This window comes from Idiotropiscis lumnitzeri, chromosome 2 (assembly GCF_059441095.1).
Source record: "Idiotropiscis lumnitzeri isolate Australia: NSW breed Sydney's pygmy pipehorse chromosome 2, RoL_Ilum_1.0, whole genome shotgun sequence".
In the NCBI taxonomy this organism is placed as follows: Eukaryota; Metazoa; Chordata; class Actinopteri; order Syngnathiformes; family Syngnathidae; genus Idiotropiscis; species Idiotropiscis lumnitzeri.
Genome location: NC_142392.1, coordinates 22,837,873 through 22,860,694, shown reverse-complemented (window position 1 = coordinate 22,860,694; position 22,822 = coordinate 22,837,873). Strand labels below are relative to the sequence as shown.

The window sequence follows — 22,822 nt, the reverse complement described above, 5'->3', positions numbered from 1 at the left end:
TCTGCTTGGCAAGCTGTTGCTGTAGATCTGGGGACAGGGTAGCGAACGCCTCTCGCAGCTCTCTTTCTGCTCCTCGGAAGTTGGTTCCCTGGTCCGAATACAGCTCAGCGGGTGTCCCTCGGCGTGCAATGAACCGCCTGAGGGCCATCAGGAACGAGTCGGCGTCGATCGTGTTCAGAAGGTCTAAGTGAACGCCTCTGGTGGTGAGGCACTTGAATATGATGCCCCACCTCTTCTCCGTGCGTCTTCCCACCTTGATCTGGAATGGCCCGAAACAGTCCATCCCAGTGGAGAAGAAGGCTGGCTTGAAGAGGCGTAGCCGAGCAGGTGGCAGGTCCGCCATCTTGGGGACAGCAGGTCTAGCCTTCCAGCGTCGACATTCTGTGCAGGTATGTTGGTAGCGGCGTACTGCTTCACGGCCACGCAGGATCCAGTAGGAGCGCCGTATCTCTGCGAACACTCTCTCTGGTCCGGGGTGATGCAGACGGCTGTCGAAGTCTTGAATAAGGAGTCTAGTGGAGGGGTGGCTGGGATCCAGCACGATAGGATGAACGGCTATCTGGTCTACATCTTCAGCGCGACGAAGCCTACCTCCAACACGAATGACCTCCTCTTCATCCATCTCAGGAGACAAGGTGAGTAGCCGGCTGCTGGATGAGACAGGCTTGGCAGCCTTCAGGAGCCTCAGCTCGTCTGGGAAGCTGTCACGTTGGGATCGCTTGAGGATGAGGATCTCTGCCCTGCGGTAATCTTCAGCAGTATGACCGCTGCTCTGATCTGCCGCCCCCTGCAGCTCCTGCACTGTAGCGAGTAACAAGTCCTTCCAGGTGTCATATCTCGTCGCATCTGCGGTGCTGACGGGGATTGTCGTGACTCCACAGAAGGCAGACCTCCTTAGCTCTGAGGTATCGTCGTCTTTATCAAGCTTAGGCCGGACTGGCCAATCTTCTGGGGGTTGGAGAAGGAAGGAAGGTCCTTGACTCCATCGGTTGGGCTTCACAAGGTCTAGCAGTTTCTTGCCCCTTGTGATATCATCCGCAGGATTCCTCTCTGAGTCTACATATCGCCAGGCATCAGGGCTGGTGAGTTCCTGGATCTCTGCCACTCTAGTGCCAACAAAGACCTTGAAACGGCAGGACTCCGACTGCAGCCATGTCAGAACCGTGGTGGAATCAGTCCACAGGATTGTCTGGGTAATCTTCAGCGTGAGCTCCCTCCTGACGAGCTTGGCTAGTTGGGCTCCTGTGACAGCTCCGCACAGCTCCAATCTGGGCATAGAGAGGAGACGCTTGGGTGCAACTCTTGAACGTGCAAGAAGGAAAGACAGGTGGACTTGCCCGTGCTTGTCGCTTGTTCTCAGGTATGCCACTGATCCGTATGCTTGTTCGGAAGCATCCGAGAACACGTGAACTTCATGGGTGACACTTGACGAATCTACCTCGGCAGGTAGGTAGGCTCTTGGTAGGGTGACTTGAGGGAGGAACCCTAACTCTTCTTCCCAGCTGTTCCATGCTTGTAGGAGATCTTGGGGGAGGAGAGGATCATCCCAGCCTCTGTGCTTCTCCCAGAGGCGTCGGACAAGCATCTTGGCTCGAGTGGTGTATGGGATCAGGAACCCTAAGGGGTCGTACTGACTGGCTAAGACGCGGTAGATGTTCCGCAGCGTTGGCGCGCCATATTCGATATGTCGGTGTTGGTAACTCATAGTGTCCGTATGACAGTGCCAGCTGAGTCCTAGCGTGGATTCAGGGGAGTCTGCCTGGTCGTGGGGAAGATGGAGCTCAAAGCTGTCTGATCTTGCCTGCTTGGGTAGGTGTTCGACAATGCTCGGCATGTTACTTGCCCACTGCCGTAGGTCGAATCCGCCAGCAGCTAGGAGCGTCCGGAGTCTGTCCACCAGACGACTGGCTTCCTGAGGCGTAGGAAGACTCTGCAGGAGGTTGTCCACATAAAAACATCTCTCAATGGAGAACCTCACGTCATCTTCTGGTTGGCTATGTTCGGCTACATGGCGTTGCAGGGCGAACGTAGCGCAGCAGGGGCTACAAGTGGTGCCAAAGGGAAGAACTTGCCACTCGTACACTTCTGGAGGGTCACCTTTGGTCATGTCACGCCAGACGAACCGAAGAAGGGAACGGTCAGCAGGGAGTAGGCGGACTTGATGGAACATCCCCTTAATGTCTGCAGTAAGGGCGACAGCGTGTTCCCTGAAGCGCAGCAGCACTCCCAAAAGCGATGCCCCGAGAGTGGGTCCAGGCAGCAGTGAACCGTTCAGGCTCTGGCCTCTATACTGATAAGAGCAGTTGAAGACGATTCTGTTCCTGCCGCGATGGCTCACCATGTGGTGCGGAATATACCACTCTTCTCCCTCTTGGTTAACTTCTTGATGGCTTAACTTGGAGACGGAGCCTGCATCCACCAGCTTCTGGATCTCGAGGCCATAGACCTTGGCACGCTCTGGGTCTTTAGCCAGTCGACGTTCTGTGCTCCGCAGACTCGGGATGACGGCTTCTTTCGGGGCGCGGAGAATAGGCATGTCTCGTTTACGCAGAAGGGGGGTGGCATAGCGAAGGATCCCGTGCACCTCTAAGCGGATGGTCTTTTCTTCGAGCAGGGCCACGGCTGCTTGATCCTGCTTTGACCTCGTCACGATCTTCTCGCTTCTGTAGGGAAGAGTGTCGAGTTGCCAGAGTCTTTCGACGTGTCTAAACAGTTCTGTATCGACTGGGGATACTGATGTCAACAAACACTCTTGTGGACGTAAGGGGTCCTGGATGACCTTCGCTGGACCCTGGAGGACCCAGCCTAATCTGGTACGGAGAGCTACTGGTCCGCCTGGAGTGCCCCGTCTGATTGGCTCGACAGCGGTAATCAGGTGTGGGTGGTCGGACCCAATAAGCAGCAGTGGCCTGGCATTGTGAAAGGGCTTAATGGGTAACCCAACCAAATGAGGGTACCTCCGTTGGAGTCGATCCATCGGGTAGGACTGGTCTGCCAGACCAAGGCGCATTGCAGTGAAGGCTTTGGAGACTTTGAAACTGGTCTTGGGGTCAGCAGCGGGAGAGATGCGGAAAGACACCGTCGAGCCACGGAGAGTCTGAACATCCTGTCGAATGGTTCGCAGTGGGAGGTCCTCCCTCGTGCCTTGTATGCCCAGGTCCCGGGCAGCTGCTGACAGGAGCATTGTCCTCTCTGACCCGTCGTCCAGGATGGCATAGGTAGTTATGGTGCGGTTGCCGTGATGAAGAAGCACATGAGCGACCTTCAGTAAGACCCTGTTTCCCTCTCGGGGGCGGTCGAGGTACAGGACTTCAGTAGTGGGGCTCACTTGCTGACTGGTATCGCTGTTCGAAGGTCTGTGTTGTCTGTCGTTGACTTCATGAAGGACCTGTAGATGCTTTCCTTGACACAGGCTGCAGGGCTTCTTCAGATCACACTGGGCTGCTTGGTGATGCCTTGCACAGCGCCAGCACCTCTTGTTGTTCTTTATCCAATCTGTGAGTTCTTCTCTGCTCAGCTTGGTTACTTTGGCGCACTGACTAAGAAAATGCTCTTCATTCTCGCAGAAAGGGCAGTAGGGCTTGGGCCTCCCCTTCTTCCTCGGTGAGTCCTTCACCGGTGCGCTGTTCTCTGTGCTCTTGGCGCCGTGGAGAACGGCAACAGTTCGCTGTCTTTGGCGGCACTCGAACTTGGATGCTTGCTTCTCCTTTTCCCCTTTGGATGCTGTTGGCTCATCGAAGTCCAGACACCACGATTCATATTTGAGCCACTGGGCCAGGTCAAGCAGAGTGGGAATGTTGCCTGCTTGTCGGAAGGTGGACCGACGGAAGTCTGCTCGCTGCTCTGGGGGTAGTTTGCTGAGCAGTCTCACCACATGAGAGGCACAGCGGAGTTCGACGTCGCCGGCGGTGCCCAATGTCCTCAGGAGACCGACCAATGCTTGGACATGAAGGGCGAACCGTTCAAAGGCTGCGGTGTCGCCGCGACGAACATCGGGTGAGTCGAGGACACTTGCAATTTTCTTGAGGGCTATTTGGTGGGGCTGACCAAACTTCTCGTTGAGGGCTAACATGGTGTCTGTGTAAGGCGTAGGTGAGTTGATGTTGGAATCTGCAATCAACTTGGCCTCTTCTAATTTCAGATGATCAACCAGGATTTGGTAATTGAAGAGCTCTGTCCCTCCCACTGGTAAGAGGTTCTCCAAAGCCATCTTCAAGCGTGCAAACTCACATGGATCACGGTGGCTGAAGTAGGGTATGGAGGGGCGTGGCCCTTTGTAGCTCTGTTCAGTGGTGGCGGGTGGATCCTGGTGCCGTGGAGCTGGAGTCTCCCAGCCTGGTCCTGGCGTCCCGTAGCTTTGCTGTGTGGGTGCTGGCAAGTGCGTTGACTGTTGAGGAGTACAGGTCGCAGCATAGGATGGACATCTAGGAGGTAGATGCTGTGAGTGCGCAGGCGGGTGGAGGTTTGGAGGCTGCTGAGGTGCATAAGCTGCGGCATAAGGTGTAGCCCTAAACGGTGAGGGTTTGTACGCAGGCTGGTGCTGGAGTTGTGGCGGTGGCGCCGTAGCAGCTGGATGCTTTGGTGAGAATCTATGACTCCACTTGTAGTGCTGTGACGCAGTGGAAGAGGAAGCTAGATGAGGGTGGCCGGGCTGCGCGCTCAACTGCTGGGATTGGCGGCGCAACGGCTGACTGCTGACCTTGACTGGCGATACTTCGCAGTGGCTAGAGGCTTGTCTCTTCATCCGATGTAACTCTGAAATCAGCTCTTCTATTTGCTCAGTCATCGTTGGAGTCGGCGGGTTGTCACAGTCTGCTGTGTCAGGCCATGGCGGGGGGTCAGGCCAGTCCTCTTCATCTTCATCTACCGAGTGGAGGGGACGGAGGTCATGACTGCTGACAGAGTGTGACATAGCTTGTTGAAGACTGAGTACTGTGTTGGTGAGCCTCCTCATTTCAGCCTGAACTTCTTGGAGTGCAGCTACGTCGGAATGAAGGGCTTGCTGTGGTTGATGTAGCACGACCTTCTCTTTATGGATGTCCTGTGTGCCATCTCTCAAGGCGCGTTTGTGCAGCACCGGATAGGGGGAGTGTGGCTCTCGGACTTCCTCCCTGGGATCTCCCTCTGGACGCTGCAGGTGGGCTAGCTGGGAATCCGGACTGTATATCCTCTGCACTGGGTGGTACAGGTCCGCCTCATGGAGGTCAGCATCCCGCCTGTGGTGATCCGTATAGGGAGTGGGGGAGAAGTGAGGGGGTGTCATCTTGGCTGCTCCTTCTTCGTGAGATGGCCACTCCTCTTCGTGCCCATGCCTGTCTCGCTGCCTGTGCCCAAAATATTGGACATGGTAGTTGTCTAAGTGGGTGGGGGGGCGTGTCTGACGCGTCGGTCGTGCTCCACAATCTTCGAACTCCATGTTGATCAAGGGTAAAGAGAGCATCCGGCTCGAAGGACCACAATGTTGGAGAGCCTAGGGGGTGGACTGTATAGGTGATTTGGTTCAATGGGGGTATGCTCTTTTCACCCCTGGGTGTCGGTCAGAACACAAGGATGAGTCCAAGATGTGGGTTGGCAGCTTTAATAGTGTATCTTCACATAACATGTAACAGCACAGGCAACAGGCGGACAAAACATAGGCACAGATGGGAATGAGGTGATGGGCTCAGGCATGCAGGATGCATGTGAGCTTGTGGCAGTGAGCTCATGAAGCAATGAGCGGGTGGCAGACAGTGAGCACGTGTGTGCCAAGCAGTGGTCACGTGTATGTGTGTGTGTGTGTGTGTGGTTCTGTAACAGAAGAAACATCACATAAATATATAGCTCAACTCAACAAACAGCAGCTATAAACTGTATTTGCATGCGCAATTACATAAGCTCAAATGAGACATCAACTGCATCAAACAGTTGCCAACTACGGCCGTGGACGGCGCACAATGGCGGCGGCCATAGGGATTGCGTACTACCTAGGTTACAGCCGACGTACTACCTAGGTTGCAGCAGACCTGACGCACCTAGGTGCATAAACTATATAAAACAATACAAAGGGGCGCGCTTTAGTGGAGCACAACCTCCCTTTATATGACTAGCACACCGCGGGGAACATTTAGGCATTCACACACCGAGCGAAAGGCACATATTCAATGACGCGGCGAACTTCAAAGGCAGCTCGGCGACGGCGCATGGCCAGAAACATGGCGGCGGCGCACAACGACATACAGACTAGACGGGAGTAGACAAGACGATGCACAGCGGCGCGATGAATGAACGCTGTAAACAAATAAATACACCGATGTACTCACTTGCGGTCAGGAACGCACACAGACACTGAGGCATCGAACACGTCACATACTAGTGGTGGTCGGCTGACAATTGCTGCGCTACAGGCATTTGCCAGTAACCCGTATGCGGGCGCTTCTCGCGAGAGCTCGGCACCGACGCAACTCCAGTCATTCAACAAGCACACAAACAATGACGACACTCAACTTCGGAACCTTTCTAACAGTTGTCTTTTTAATCGTACCTAATGGAAAAGGTGTGAGAAGAAACGGTGCTTATGAAATCGGTGCCTTCCACAATCATTTATAAAATCACTTGTTCCACTTGCTCAGCTGGCCTTCATTACGCTGTGTGAAAAGGTGAAAAACTAAACTAGTAGTTGAACTATAAAAAGAACCAGAAAGAGAAACGCAAATCGTCTCAGTTTCTCTCAAAGGTTTTGGTATGTCAGGAGTTGGCAACATGATGGCGACTGGAGTCAGCGCTGGTTTTCTCGTTGTGTTTGGCTGGCTCGTATATGTATGGTCCATTGAACAAAACTCAAACTCTTCAAATATCCCCTCACATACATTTAATATTACACTTTATGAATAAATTTCTGACTGGCTAAATACACTTTCTAGGTTGAGCTCCATCAAGCGTTTGGCATTTGTTGCTAAGCAGAATCTCACTTCGGAAAAATATACCAAATATTTTTTTTCATGCTTTATTATATTTTTTATACATTGGATTATTTATATAGTGAAAAAGGGAAATATTAAAATGTAAAATTGGAAATCACATACAGACTTAATTCAATTAATAACAAATATAGAAACATTTTATGAATATTAAACTCATTGAGAAGAGTCCTGATCTTGAAATAAATATTGAATTATAAAAAATACTAAAAAATTAATTCAATAACCCGACCCTGGATGAGTGGCAGAAAATGGCTGGATGGATGGAATAATTTAAATTGCACACATATTCAAAAGAACAAATTTGTTAAGAAATATTCAAGTGTGAAATAAAAAGGTTTAAATTGTTGAGAATTTTACAGATTAAAATAATTGAATAAATATTGTATTATTACATAAGCAAGCTTAAATATAAATTGAAATAAATGAAAAAAAAAGTCATGTATTTTTAAATGGCCTAATTTAGATATGGGAAGTAACTCTCTTTATGAAACTATGAAGGGACTGGAGCTCACAGAAGTGACCAGTCTTGGTTCTGAAGTTCCGATGTAACCAGATACTGCCCTGAGAGAAAATAGGCCTGAGCATTGTTTATGGTGGGGGCAATTCTCTCGCCAGGTCAGTGACCTTCCAGGGTGTGAGAGTAATTTAAGGTGGTCACGAGTAGACTGGTCGTATCAACGGGGAGACGCACCTGCTCTCCCTCTGGGGGACTTTTGGAGGGAAATCCCAAAGATTAGCGTGATGGGAATGCATATGTAACAAAGGAAAATTAGATATTCATGTCCTATTTGGGCATTCCTTGTAAGAAGGTAATGTCTGAGAGGGGGCTCGCACGTGTGCGGAGCACACACACGCACATGATTTTGGGGAGACTTCTTTTGACATCAGCAAGTGACGAGAATAAAATCTTTCTTCTTTCTTTTGTTCTTTTCCATCACCAATCCAGCCTTGCTCGGCTGCCTCTCCGGAAGGCAGCAAGGACGCACACTTCAAAGACAAAATATACTACATGTTGAAAGAAAAATAATACTCAAATATTGAAATAAGTATAGAATTGAATGAATAAGCAACAAAAAATATATACCTCCTGGAAAATATAATTATTTTCAACATTTGTCAAAGCACAACATTTCGATCAGATTGAGTTCTTGCTTGCACATTCTTAATCGTAATTTTTTTACTTTTAATTTTTAAGTTACCATATTTTCGCAGTCATAGGACGCGCTGCTTCAAAGGGCGCAACACCTGTTGAAGGTGCTATTTCTGTCTTTGAAACACACACTGGGCGCACCGCCTTACAAGGCGCTAGCTCAGCTGCTTTTAGCATAGCAATAGCTCGGCTGCTCGCGCTGACTCAGCCCATGGCAATTCACCTTGCCTCAATACCATAAGCAATCGCCACATTTCAAAGAGAGTTGCCATGATACCATTGACAATCGCTATCATTAACAATGACTCTAACCAATAGTGATGGGTAGATGAGGCATCCTGTATCGTTTCGACACAGTGACACAATGTATTGACACTGTGTTGACACTGTGTTGCTGAATACTGACACCTGGTGGACTTGCAGGAAACATTTGACAGGGTCATCTGACACTGATCTGTCAAACTAATTTTATCCAATTCCATTGATTAGCGACGTGATGTGTTTTTATATATCCTATTTCGTATTACATTCCATCGCACTATTTATTTTCATATTTATCTAATTTATATATTTAACTGAATTATTGTTGTATTGCACTGGAGAGGGGAGCTCTCGAATCTCGTTGCACACTTGAGCACAATGACAAAGGGATTTCTGATTCTGATTAGGCATTTGCTTTCACATTATTTTTACATACATGCAATTTCATAAAAAAAAATCTTTGATATTCGAGACGCAGTTGATAAATTAAGAGAACATCTGTCTGAATGCCCAAGTAAAAGTGTTGTGAATGACAATGGACTCATTGTAATTAAAGATTTTTATTAAAAAAAATTAGTTTCTCCAGCGTTTTGTTATTCAGTCTATTTCTTTTTTTGAGGCAATTTCCCCCGCCTTTGAGAAAATCCTCTCACAAGGCACTGAAGAGGCCGGTGTGCACAACGCCTGTGTGGCTAATATAAATAGGTGAGGGAACGTTGCCTGCATGGACTTCCAGTATAAGAGCGGGTCTTCCGTACGCGCAACGTGTCCTGCTGACATATAGCGCTGCACCTCCGAGTGCGCATCAACAGTGACGTCTTCCATCTTGTGGATATTTAACGCAAAGTAATGCGCCAATAACTCGATGCTTGTTTTGAGCGTCCATCCTGTTGACAGATGCGCTTCCTTATGAACACAGTTTGGCGCGCGACCGCTGTGTCGACACGATTCTGGTAGTGGTCACGTGACTTTCTCAAAGCGGTACGCGCACCGACACGGGGTTTGCCCTGGAAGCTCGGCGCGCGCATCGACTCCTCAGTGTCGCTGGACCAATCACTACCTAGGAGAAAAGAGATGTGAATTTGGTTTTCGTCACTCACTAAACGAACATATGTGACAGTTCCATAGCCTCCTTTGCTGGCGTCAGAAAAATGATGTAATTGTGCCTGCTTTACAGCTCCAAACCCAGCTGGTCTAATACACCGGTCAACTTTAAATGTAGCTAGCTGGCCCAAGTCCTCCAACCACCTTCTCCATCGCTTTAAAATGTCTTGTGGCAAAGGATCATCCCAACTGCAGCCCCTTCTACACAGCTCCTGTTGCATTATTTTGGCCTGAAGGGCCACTGGCGCCAGGAAACCCAATGGGTCGTAAACAGAACTGTTGACTGATAGCATCCCACGTCTGGTCAGAGCCCGATGCTTTATTTCCGATCCAAAGACGAAAGCCTCCGTCTCCACACACCACTGAAGACCAAGCGCTCTTTCTACTGGAAGCTTGTCATTGTCCAAATCCAACATCTTCAGCTCTTTGGCTCTCCACCCTTCAGAGATGGCTTGCAAAACAACACGACTGTTGCTAATCCACTTTTTCAAAGCAAAGCCTCCTTGTTGACAGACAGCAATGAGGCCCTGTATCAGCTGGATAGCTTCTGTGACAGTGGCTGTGCTCTTCAGACAATCATCAACATAAAAGTTCTGTTGAACAGCTTCTATAACAACCGGTAGGCACTTAGACTGATTGTCTTGAGCCATTCTTCTCAGAGCATAAGCTGCGCAACTTGGTGATGAGATGGCTCCAAATAAATGCACCATCATTCTGTAAGGGACTGGTTGTTGTGTTGTGTCTCCATTAGGCCACCACAAAAAACGTAGAAAGTCCCGATCCTCCTCTGGCACACAGACTTGATGGAACATAGCTTGAATGTCTCCCATGAAGGCTGTTGGCTGTTGTCTAGACCTCATGAGGACGCCCATCAACGTGCTTGTGAGAAGGGACCCTTGCAGCAGCTCCGTATTCAGGGACAAGCCTTTAAACGTGGCACCGTAGTCAGACACGACACGCAGTGTTCCCTTTCTGGGATGATGGACACCATGATGGGGAATATCCCAAACTCTTCCTGAATCAAGGTCTCTTTGATCATCAGGTACTTGTTCTTGTAACCGTTGTTGGGCCACAGCAAAATTGTTTGGTAAGAAGACATCTTTCTTCTTGAAAGGTAAGTTTATAGTATACTTTCCATCCTGTAACTTGGCAGATGTTTCCATTATATTGAGAGACTGCTGGTCTTCTCTTGACATTTCCTGGCTTTCCATGAGCTTCTCGCAGAAATCATGATTATACTGGTTCATTAGCAGCTCCTCCAGCCTGCTGACACCAATTCTATTCACAGATACGACAGAAGCTTCCATCCTACTATTCCCATCCAGTGGGCCATTAACCACCCAGCCGAGCGCAGTTTTGACAGCATACGGACCATTACCTTGACTATTAATAACTTCCCATGGCTCCAATAGCTTGGGTGCATTGATCCCGATCAACAGGTCAACCTCGGCTTGAATGGTCGGTACCTGTATACCTGACAAATACGGCCATTTAAGGAGGTCTTGAGATGTTACCATATCGTCTGTAGTGACTGGCATTTGCGCCTGTGTAAGCACCTCCGGCAGTGGATGGAACTGTGAGCTTTCCAGGCCGGCCACCTCGAGATTAAAAAGTGAAAAGGCATGACTCATCTTTGTTTGACCTATTGTTCGTAGCAGGACTTGGGTTCTTTTTCCAGAGAGGTTCAAGCGATTCATCAGTTGTTCAGAACAAAATGTTCCGGTGCTGCCTGGATCCAAGAATGCATATGTTAAGATCACACAGTCACCTTTGGCAGCTTTTACTTTAACAGGCAGCACTGACAACATGGTGCGACAATTGCCGGCCCCTGTATGTCCACAAGTTGTGTGAGAAATGGGAATAAGCTCTGGTGTTTCCAACTCTTGTTGAGGAGCAGTTGCCTGTCTATTTATGTGCAACACTGTTGGATGATTTTGCTTGCAAATGTCGCATTTCAATCTCATATCACAGTCACGGCTAATATGTCCATGACGAAGGCAGCCAAAACATAAACCTCTTTTCTTCAAAATAAACAGCTTGTCAGTGTGTTTCTTTCTTCCAAACTGCTTACAATTTTCCAGCAAATGTTCCAGTGAGCAAAAAAATACAACGGCCATTTTCATAGTCTTCGAAGGAGTGTGGCTGCTTAACCTTGGGAGGATCTGTCTCAGTCACGGTACTGGCCACCACGTTCCCCTTCACTCTACTGCCCGCATATGACCTGCCTTGACTTATTGATGTTGAGTTAGTGCTGTAATCATGCAGATCTCCAAAGAAGGGGTCCGAAAGAATTCTTACGTGCCGCTCTATGAACTGTACCAAGTCAACAAATCCAGCTCTGTATCCTGTTGATTCCATGATGTCATAGGCCTTGCCACGCCAATGTTCTCGTAATTTATAGGGCAACTTGGCCAAGATTGCCCTCAAGTTCGCAGGCATGTCCAGTTCCTGCACATACTCCAGCTCCTCCATGATGTTACAGCAGCCGCGTAGAAAAAAGGAGTAACTGTGCAGTGCCTTTGTGTCATCTGTTTTTATTGTTTGCCATGACAGAGCCTGACTAATGTATGCAGTGGCCATTTTGTAAGGATTTCCAAAATGATCCTGGAGCAAAGCCTTGGCCACGGCATAACCACGATCTGAAGCCATGTGTTGACAACTTCGCACAAGTTCCTGAGGTTGCCCTCGGGTGTATTGCTCCAAATAATACAAACTGTCTGCTGCGGCTGCTTTACTTTCCACTCCTTGCTCAAATGCTTTAATGAAAGTTCTGTAGTGCAATGGATCACCATCAAATATTGGAATGTCTCTTGGTGGAAGTGTCATTGAACGCTGTTGGTTCATTAAGGCTGCTGTAATCTCAGTTTGTCTGCTCATAATGGTCAAAAGGTCTGCAGGAACCTGTGAAGTGGTTGATGAATGAGCTTGCGCATCATTTTGTGTTGACCGTACCTTTACTTCCATTGCTTTTCCATCTTGCTCCACCAAAGGGTGCTCCTGATTTGTGTTCCATTTCCTTTGTTCCAGGAGGTTATGCTGTTGCTTTATATTTGATGCAATAAATTTCTTTGGCCTCAGATCCGCTGCTTTACTTTCCATTTGTGGCATCCTTAATCTCTCCCTTTGTTGTGCTGTTTCTATATCATCATGATGAGGTTTGAACTCTTCGACTGTGGGGTTTAAACCTTGTCCATTCATTGCTCCATTTTTCTTTACAGTTGACTGCGCTTGAGACTGGCCCTCTTCATTGGCATTATAAATGTCCATCCGCGCTTCAAATGCCACCAGTTCCGCCTCCAAATCAAGCATCTCCATTCTTCTCCTTAGTTTTGCTTCTTCTTCTTCAATAGCATGTCGTTGTTCCAATATTTTCACACGAGCCAGCACTGCAGCTCTTTCCGCTGCTGCCTTTAGTTTAGCAGATGAAGCAGAGGACTTGGTACTTTTTTTGCTAACCCTGCTGCTCATGTTTGACACACTATCTTCAGGAGAGATTTCATCATTAGCATAACCTTTATCGGTTTCTTTTATGATTTCTTGTATTTGTGTTGAACCTTGAGAAAGCCATAGATTGACCCTTGAAAAACACTCATTGTTTGGGATCATTTTGGCTTTAAACCATATTTCGTGCTTTTCACCCTCTTCAACAGACAACAAACCCATCATTGAATCATGTACATTTTTAGCATCAACACACAACCCTTTCAACTCATCAAGACCATTTATCACCTTGGTTTTATCACCACGAGACATGAATGCATTCAAATCGCTTCTAATTTTACTTACATTGTTAAGTTTACATTTCCTATTGTTTTGTAACCTTTCAAGTTTATCAACCAAACCCTTTTCTGTTAATTTAACAATACGTTTTTGAGTTCCCGAATCATTAAGTACTTCATTTTCATTATTTGTGTCCATGTCCGCTGCACAGGCTTCCATTGTACGTGCTGGCAGTAAACGCAACGCAAAGTTCAGCTCAAGTGATCACCCGAAGGTTGGTCAGTGAGTCACGTGATCCAGCGCAATTCGTAGAACCGCGACGTTCGAAGTAATTTTAACGCACGCAGCGTTACCAATGCATTGGATTTTTTAATTTTTTTAAGTGTGCACACAATTGGCCATCGACAGTGTAGCGCTACATATACCTCTCGTTGGGCGCCTTAGCTGTAAATTAGTGATGGGTCCAACGACACCGAGGCGTCGATGCGCGCGCCGAGCTTCCAGGGCAAACCCCGTGTCGGTGCGCGTACTGCTTTGAGAAAGTCACGTGACCACTACCAGAATCGTGTCGACACAGCGGTCGCGCGCCAAACTGTGTTCATAAGGAAGCGCATCTGTCAACAGGATGGACGCTCAAAACAAGCATCGAGTTATTGGCGCGTTACTCTGCGTTAAATATCTGCAAGATGGAAGACGTCACTGTTGATGCGCACTCAGAGGTGCAGCGCTATATGTCAGCAGGACACGTTGCACGTACGGATGACCCGCTCTTATACGTTGTGCACACCGGCCTCTTCAGTGCCTTGTGAGAGGATTTTCTCAAAGGTGGGGGAAATTGCCTCAAAAAAGAAATAGACTGAATAACAAAACGCTGGAGAAACTAATTTCTTTTGAATAAAAATCTTTAATTACAATGAGTCCATTGTCATTCGCAACACTTTTACTTGGGCATTCAGACAGATGTTCTCTTAATTTATCAACTGCGTCTCGAATATCAAATATTTTCTTTACGAAATTGCGTGTATGTAAAAACAATGTGAAAGCAAATGCCTAATCAGAATCAGAAATCCCTTTGTCATTGTACTCAAGTGTGCAACGAGATTAGAGAGCTCCCCTCTCCAGTGCAATACAACAATAATTCAGTTAAATATATAAATTAGATAAGAGAATAATTAGTGCGATGGAAAGTAATACGAAATAGGATATATAAAAACACATCACGTCGCTAATCAATGGAATTGGATAAAGTTAGTTTGACAGATCAGTGTCAGATGACCCTGTCAAATGTTTCCTGCAAGTCCACCAGGTGTCAGTATTCAGCAACACAGTGTCAACACAGTGTCAATACATTGTGTCACTGTGTCGAAACGATACAGGATGCCTCATCTACCCTTCACTACTTATTTCAATATTTGAGGATTATTTGTCTTTCAATATGTAGTATATTTTGTCTTTGAAGTGTGGGTCCTTGCTGCTTTCCGGAGAGGCAGCCGAGCAAGGCTGGATTGGTGATGGAAAAGAACTGGTTTGAGAAAGATTTTATTCTCGTCACATGCTGATGTCAAAAGAAGTCTCCCCAAAAACGTGTGCGTGTGTGCGCTCCGCACACGTGTGAGCCCCCTCTCAGACATTCCCTTCTTATAGGGAATGCCCAAATAGGACATGAATATCTAATTTTCCCTTGTTGCATATGCATTCCCATCCCGCTAGTCTTCGGGATTTCCCTCCAAAAGTCCCCCAGAGGGAGAGCAGATGCGTCTCCCCGTTGATACGACCAGTCTACTCTTGACCACCTTAAATTACTTCCATACCCTGGAAGGTCACTGACCTGGCGAGAGAATTGCCCCCACCATAAACAATGCTCAGGCATATTTTCTCTCAGGGCAGTATCTGGTTACATCGGAACTTCAGAACCAAGACTGGTCACTTCTTTGAACTTCCCATATCTATAGTAGGTCATTGAAAAATACATGACTTTTTTTTTTAAATTTATTTCAATGTATATTTAAGCTTTCTTATGTAATACTACAATATTTATTCAATTATTTTAATGTGGAATTATATCAATATTAATTTTAACCTTTTTATTTCACACTTGAATATTTCTTAACTTATTTGTTCATTTGAATATGTGTGCAATTTAAATCATTCCATCCCTCCAGCCATTTTCTGCTGCTCATCCAGGGTCGGGTTATTGAATTAATTTAATACTTAAGTATTTTTTATATTTCAATATTTATTTCAAGATTAACTCTTCTCAATGTGTTCAATATTTATAAAATGTTTCTATATTTCTTATTAATTGCATTAAGTCTGAATGTCGTTGATAATTTTACATTTCAATATTTCCAGATTTCATTATATAAGCAATCATAAAGTATAAAAAATATAATATAGCATGAAAAAAGTATTTTGTATATTTGACAAAATTATAGTTTTTCCGAAGTGAGATTCTGCTTCGCAACAAACCCCAAACGCTTGATAGAGCTCAACCTAGAAAGAGAAACCGAGACTATTTGCGTTTCTCTTTCTGGTTCTTTTTAGAGTTCAACTTCTAGTTCAGTTTTTCACCTTTTCACAGCGTAATGAAGGCCAGTTGAGCAAGTGGAACAAGTGATTTCATTGATGATTGTGGAAGGATTTCATAAGCACGGTTTCTTCTCACACCTTTTCCATTAAGTACGATTAAAAAGACAACTGAAAGGCATAATGTTAACAAATGTTATTCAGGCAAAGGCAATTAATTTTATTTACATGTTTGATGTAAACACCAAAACAAACCATCACTCAGACATGATGCTTATTCTGACACTAATCACATTGACTTTGTGTCAATAAAAGAGCTTTGCAAAATTCAATTTCATCATATTTTATTCAAAATCACATTTACATCTTACCACAAAGAGTCGGTTCTTTCATTTTTTTTTCTTTTTTTAATCTTCAAGGATCGCTGCAATTCTCGCCAGCACAATCGTGTCTCTCAGCACTACGTTTAGTGAAGAATTTTTTAGCACAAACACTGCAACTGAATGGCTTTTCAGCACTGTGTGTTATTGTGTGGCTTGTTAAATTTGCCTTTAGAGAGAAACTCTTGCCGCAAACCGAGCAGGAAAAAGGTTTTTCTCCACTGTGTGTTCTTGTGTGGCGTCGTAAATTTGACTTGTCAGAGAAACTCTTGCCACAAACTGAGCATGAAAAAGGTTTTTCTCCAGTGTGTGTTCTTGTGTGTTCTGTTAAATATGTCTTTTTCGAGAAGCATTTTCCACAAACAGAGCAGGAAAAAGGTTTTTCTCCACTGTGTGTTCTTGTGTGTTCTGTTAAATATGTCTTTTTCGAGAAGCATTTTCCACAAACAGAACAGGAAAAAGGTTTTTCTCCACTGTGTGTTCTTGCGTGCCTTGTGAAATGAGAATCATGTGAGAAGCTTTTACCACAATCTGAGCACGAAAAAGGTTTTTCTCCAGTGTGTGTACTTGTGTGGATTGTTAAATGCGACTTACGCAGGAAACTTTTGCCACAAACCGAGCAAGAAAAAGGTTTTTCACCACTGTGTGTTCTTGTGTGGCTTGTTAAATTAGACTTGGCAGAGAAACTCTTGCCACAAACTGAGCATGAAAAAGGTTTTTCTCCACTGTGTGTTCTTGTGTGTTGTGTTAAAGCTCCCTTTTCAGAGAATCCTTTGCCACAAACTGAGCAGGAAAAAGGTTTTTCTCCACTGTGTGTTCTTGCGTGCCTTGTGAAATGAGAATTATGGGAGAATCTTTTACCACAAACTGAGCAAGAAAAAGGTTTTTCTGCAGTGTGTGTTCTTGTATGTTCTGTTAATCGTGACTTTAGAGAAAAGCTTTTCCCACAAACCAAGCAGGAAAATGGTTTTTCTCCAGTGTGTGTTCTTGTGTGGCTTGTTAAACCTTCCTTTTGAGAGAAGCATTTTCCACAAACTGAGCAAGAAAAAGGTTTTTCTCCACTATGTATTGTTGTGTGTTTTATTAAATGTGACTTACCAGAAAATCTCTTGCCACAAACTAAGCAGAAAAAAGGTTTTTCTCCACTGTGTGTTCTTGTGTGGATTGTTAAATAAAACTTTTGAGAGAAGCTTTTACCACAAACCAAGCAGGAAAATTTTTTTTCTCCAGTGTGTGTTCTTGTATGGCTTGTTAAATGCGACATTTGAGAGAAACTCTTGCCACAAACTGAGCAGGAAAAAGGTTTTTCTCCAGTGTGTGTTCTTGTGTGGATTGTTAAATGTGACTTTCGAGAGAAGCTTTTGCGACAAAACGAGCATGAAAATGTTTTTTCTCCACTGTGTGTTCTTGTGTGCGGTTTTAAAGACAGCTTTGAAGTTAATGAGTCAGTGTGACATGCCCTTTCACATTTGCCTTGCCCATCATCATCATCATCATCATCAGGAGAGTGTGATAATGTGTCCTCATTATGTACTTGTGATGGTCCCCATTGGTCTTCATCACCTTCTGTTGTCACGTGACTACTTGAGATGCTGCTTGGAGGCTCCGCCCCTCTGTTGTCCTCACTCTCATCCTTGTTTTCATCTTCAGTCTTGATTGGGACAACGTTCACTGGTGACTTGTTGATCTCCTCCTCCTCCTCTTCCTCCTCCTTTTTGATGTGAGTCAAGTCTGGCTCCTCTTTCACAGAACAGAGATCGTTTTCACAGACGTCTGCAGGACACAAAAAGACAAACACATTTGGTTTGGTCAAGTCAAAGCTCATGCGGCGACTTTGTCTTATATTGTTTCTACCGTGCTACCTTGACTTGTGCCTGCCGCACACGGAGCAATGCGTGCGACCCCAACTTGGACCGGACCATGGGGGTATTTCACAAAATTACGTCCTACGATGTAAACCTCCCTTTAGCAGCACAACTGTGATAAACGAGCATTTTAAACGGAAGCACGTTGCGGCTGATGCCCAATTTCATTTCTGACATAGTCACAGACGTTTCTGGAAGCGAGCTGAAGTCAGCACACACCGGCTATTGTGTGTGTCTGATGGAACACCTGTTGTGGGACCCTTACATATTGATGCAGACCACTGGGGGACATCGCAACATAATGTCATTGATAAAATAGGAATCGTTCAAGTGAAATATGTTTACAAGTATTTCATTTTGCATTTATAGATAGTTTCATCGTGGATACTTTTTGCTTTCATGATAACCTGCATCCCTAAAAGAATTAAAGGGGCCCTGGAATCAGAGTCCCTATTTATTGTATGATTTACGTTTGTTTTTTTTTACCCAAAATGACATTTATCCTGCGAGTAAGTTCCGACATTACCCTTTTTATTTTTATAAAATTTCTGTTTCTAAATAAATTTTAAAACAAAATTACGTTTGAAGAGTAAAAGTTCTTACACATAAATTAAGCAACAACCCTTTCACTCTGACTTTCATGTTGACATATTTGAATAATGACTGTATATTTTAAAGTTATCCAATATGTATTAAAATTAGACACACCATAATATTTTAAGAGTTCACTGAATTATTTTGTACCTGCAATGATGCATAACAGCCATAGCGTGTCAGTAATGAGTAACAAAGTAACACAACACCTCTCATTATTCCGTCATCATCGTCATTTGCAAAAATCACCAGGAACTATGAGATGCAGTCGAGATGCAAACCACCTGGGCCACAGGAACTTTATTACCAGGAACTAAATGTTCCTCGGCTTGTAGTTGGAAAAGGGGGTTGTGACGCTCTCCCTTTTTAAGCCCATAGTAAGCCAAAGAGCAGGTCAGTGACTTCCAGCTTGAAACAGGGATCCATGTTGCGACTCGACCACAAGTCGGATGTGGATGCAAAATGCTTGACATGTCTCCGCTCCCGTCCCGATGTTGTACATATCGGAAGTGCTGTTTGCGGCAAATATTTTCGTACCTCTTGTCGGCTACTTTCATGAGGCGTTTAAATCCTGTCCGCTCCACTGTAACTAGAGGAGCTCTATCTTTAGAGCTATGTGCTCGGCTATCGCGTCCACCTCTGAGACGTTCTCTCGTATGGTGTCGCCTCCGTTATGGGCTGTTGTTACTTGTCCAACCTTGCTCCTCACTTTGAACTTTTAGCACAAGCTCCAAGTCAACAGCATGGTTGTGTTGTGGGTGGTGAAAAAGAAAAGGTTGGACGCGCTGTTTCAGGTGCTTAAGATGCACTTTGTAGTTCATGTTCTTTTGCTTAAACATCGTCTTCATGGAACCCAAAACATTTCCAAACGACAGATGTCCACTTTATTTTCGGGACAACCGCGACAGGAACAATTTCAACTCACGTTACTTCGTCCGCAGCCGTTGTCAGCCGCTTCAGGATTTGAATCGCCAGCTACGAACTCGTCTTGTTTACATTCTTGTTCAGAAGGGAGGAGTCACGTGACTACACGCGCTGTAGCCGTCTTAAAGGGGCATGAGCATCGCCGCAGACAGAAAAGACTTCTTTTTCTTTTTCTTTTTTTTAGACACCGAATTTACCGACATGGGCAAAATGATGCCGGTCATTCTAATAAATTTCGGTAACGGTAAATTTTCGGTTTATCGCCCAGCCCTAACACATAGTATTTTCATGACCCACACTCTCATTCAGAACAAACAGATTCAGTCTGCTCAGGTCAAACTGATGACACCCCAGATAGCACTTCATGGACAAATACAATAAAACACATTCTCCACATAGGCCATAGAAGATACAAACATATCAAGTTGGGGGAGGACGTCACAGGGATGCTATCTCTAATCTCGTTGCACACTTGAGTACAATGACAATAAAGGGATTTCTAATTTCTAATTTCTAATCAAGAAGACCCAAAAATATAATCTGATCTGGGAAAACATACACCACACAATCTGTACACTGACGAGATTACAGGGGAATGTGAGCAGGAGAGACGGAGAGACTGCCTGAGAAGGTCAGCCTTGGACCTGGAACGTGGGCCGGGCCGGGGGAAGGAGCAAGGACGACCGATTCAACCTACATGACCCTTGACATAAAAAGCCTCCTATAAAATGTGAGGCTGGGCTGAGATCAGGGCGCCATTTTTCGATAGTACTCGTCTTGAGTACAGTTTCTCGTCAGATTAAGACAAAGCCGCCCAGATATCTGTATTTGTACTATTTCCTGAACGCCAGAAATTGAAGAAACTAAATATTGGAACTCTATTCAGTTGTTGTTGAGTCTTTATTTGACCCTATTCTTCTTGAGTACAAAAAACGAACACGCATTGGAGGAAGTTTGGCTTTTAAGATTCATTTACTAAATGTTTCTCATTTTCTCGGTGGCTCAACTCCAACAGTGGATATAAAAGTACACTACATCTGTCAGCATAGTTTTGAAACATGATGACGTGACAAACTTAATTTCTTTAACAACATTTAAAAACCTGAATAAGTAAAATGTTAAATAATCAGTTCAAATTTTAAACTGGGAAAAAAAACACGGAGTTGACCCCCCACTAATGGTTATTCTTTGGCATTTATTTTCTGCACTGATTTCATTTGGCAAAAACAAATGTTCAGCAAACCGGCAAGTAAAAGGCAATATTTAAAAATAAAACGCCAATAACCTTGAACGATTTCCCCAAACAACTTAATGTTGTGATGCATATTTCTAACGATAGAAAGTCGTTCTTTCCAAAGCAAATGAGAGTAAGACGGGTACAAACCTGCTTTGTGTAGCACAACAGGAGGCTGCTTGTTAACTTCGCCCAGCAGTTGAAAATGTTGCTCGTTCTCTTCTTTTATTCCACAAAGTTCCTCTTTGTACTTGGGTGTCGTTCTAGCACACATTTTCAAATGATAATTCCAAAAAATCCGCACTTGATCTCTGCTTGGCGATGAGTCATGTGCCTCTTTTCGTTAGCGGCTAGCAAGCTAACAAGCTAAGCTAACTACGCCGAAAAGCATCAACGCGCGAAGATGAGTTATCGGGACACAAAGACTTAATTAATTATGTCGTAGTCCTTTAGAGTAGCACTGGACATTCTGTGAGAAATTTACAGTCAGTTCCACACTAAATCAGAAGAATTTAGCGGTGGACGGTTTTTGTTGCGGTGTGGACGGGTCGGTGGATGTGGTCGAGGTCCTTCGGAAGCTGCGCGCTTGCTTATGACGTCATGCTTTCAGCACGTGTTTTTCAAATATATTTCTTTGCCTCTGTGTATGTTTTTACCCCTGGCTGTTATATTTCAATATATATTCTATATAATATTTTATTTCGGTTGATAAAAAAAAAAAAAACTAAAATAACGCCACATTGGCGCGTAAGATCTGACGTCACTTCCGCCTTTGCCTCGAGAAGCCGCTGCTGCTCCAGCAGTGAGAGGTTTAAGTTTCTCCTCCCGAACTTGCAACAATGCTGTGTTTCACTCGGGCTGCGAGATTGTATGAATATAATGTCTGCAAATACTAGCAGTGCTTCTCAATTATTTCACGCCCGCCCCTCCCAAGAAGAAAAAGATTCGCGCCCCCCCCACCACCAATTTTTTTTCTGTCTTTGTAGATTGATGTTAGATTGTCAATAAAATATCCCTTAACTAAGCTAAATTGCTAAGAAATATAATTTTGAGAATTATTTTTTGTGAGGATCTCGAAACTCAGTACTCTGTTGTGCAAATATTGATGAGATGATAAATATTTACTAATACGTTTTTTTTAAAATCTTTATTCACAGAAGCAAACCAAACACATTTATGAATAGCGAAATCCATGCGATGCATCTAATTTGAAGTACTTAGCACCTGCCATGTCACTCAGGATTTTTTCACGCTTGGGAATCTGATAATGTTCTCTTATATGAAAAAAATCAGTGCCTACCTTCTGCCAGGGAGTTGTGGGAAGCTACTAATACGTACATAATATAGAAAACACAAAAAGAAGAGCCAGGGGGATTTTAAACAAAAATTCTTTGTAAATAACATAAAGCAACAGCTTTAGTATGTTTACTATACGTTTTTTTTAATGGTTACTGTAATGTTAGGTCTTCTATCTTAAGAAGTCACGCAGGCAACGTGATGCTGCAAGCTTGTGTCTCTTTATTTACTGACTTGCATTCTCGTCTATGTGCAGACACACTTGTTCGTCTGGTAACCAAACACACATCGGGCAATACTGCCAACTAGTGGCCAATGATATAACTGCTATCATTACATCTCCCTTTCAAACGTTAAACAATGCCTAAGCTTTTTTTTCATTCTTATTATTTTTTATTATTATTATAATAATTTTGTTTTGTTATCAATTATTTTCACTTCTTAACAATATCTATCCATTTTTTATGACAACAAGCAGCTCTACAACAATTTTAGCAACAATCACACAACATTAAACATTTTCAATCAGCCTGTCCGGTTGTCGTCTAACTCTTGTTGATCTTCGAAGAGGTTCAGTAATCCCAGAAATTGCTGGTGGTTGAGGTCTGTGCTCCTTCGATGTATCCACCTGCTTTGCAGCCTCAGCCGCATCAGAAGATTTCTTACAGTCCTCGGGAACCTTCAGAAGACTCCTCCTGTTCCTCCTCACTCTTTGTCCATGCTTTGTTTCCACAATGTAAGATCTCGGTCCGGCTTCGCTGAGGACAGTCGCTTTTCTGTCCCAACAATGAGGTCTCTCGATCCTTAGT

At 44.8% G+C, this 22,822-nt stretch overlaps 1 protein-coding gene across 1 annotated transcript; it reads right to left on the bottom strand.

Annotated features, from left to right (window-relative positions):
• Positions 1-16,104: 16,104 nt before the first annotated feature.
• LOC148342011 (uncharacterized) lies at positions 16,105-21,047 on the bottom strand. Its single transcript, XM_088288026.1, has 3 exons — positions 21,022-21,047; positions 20,868-20,980; positions 16,105-17,873 (listed from the first exon to the last, which is right to left on the bottom strand). Exons 1-3 carry the CDS (start codon positions 21,045-21,047, stop codon positions 16,135-16,137), a joined length of 1,878 nt encoding a protein of 625 aa, XP_088144152.1. The 3' UTR covers positions 16,105-16,134.
• Positions 21,048-22,822: the final 1,775 nt, after the last annotated feature.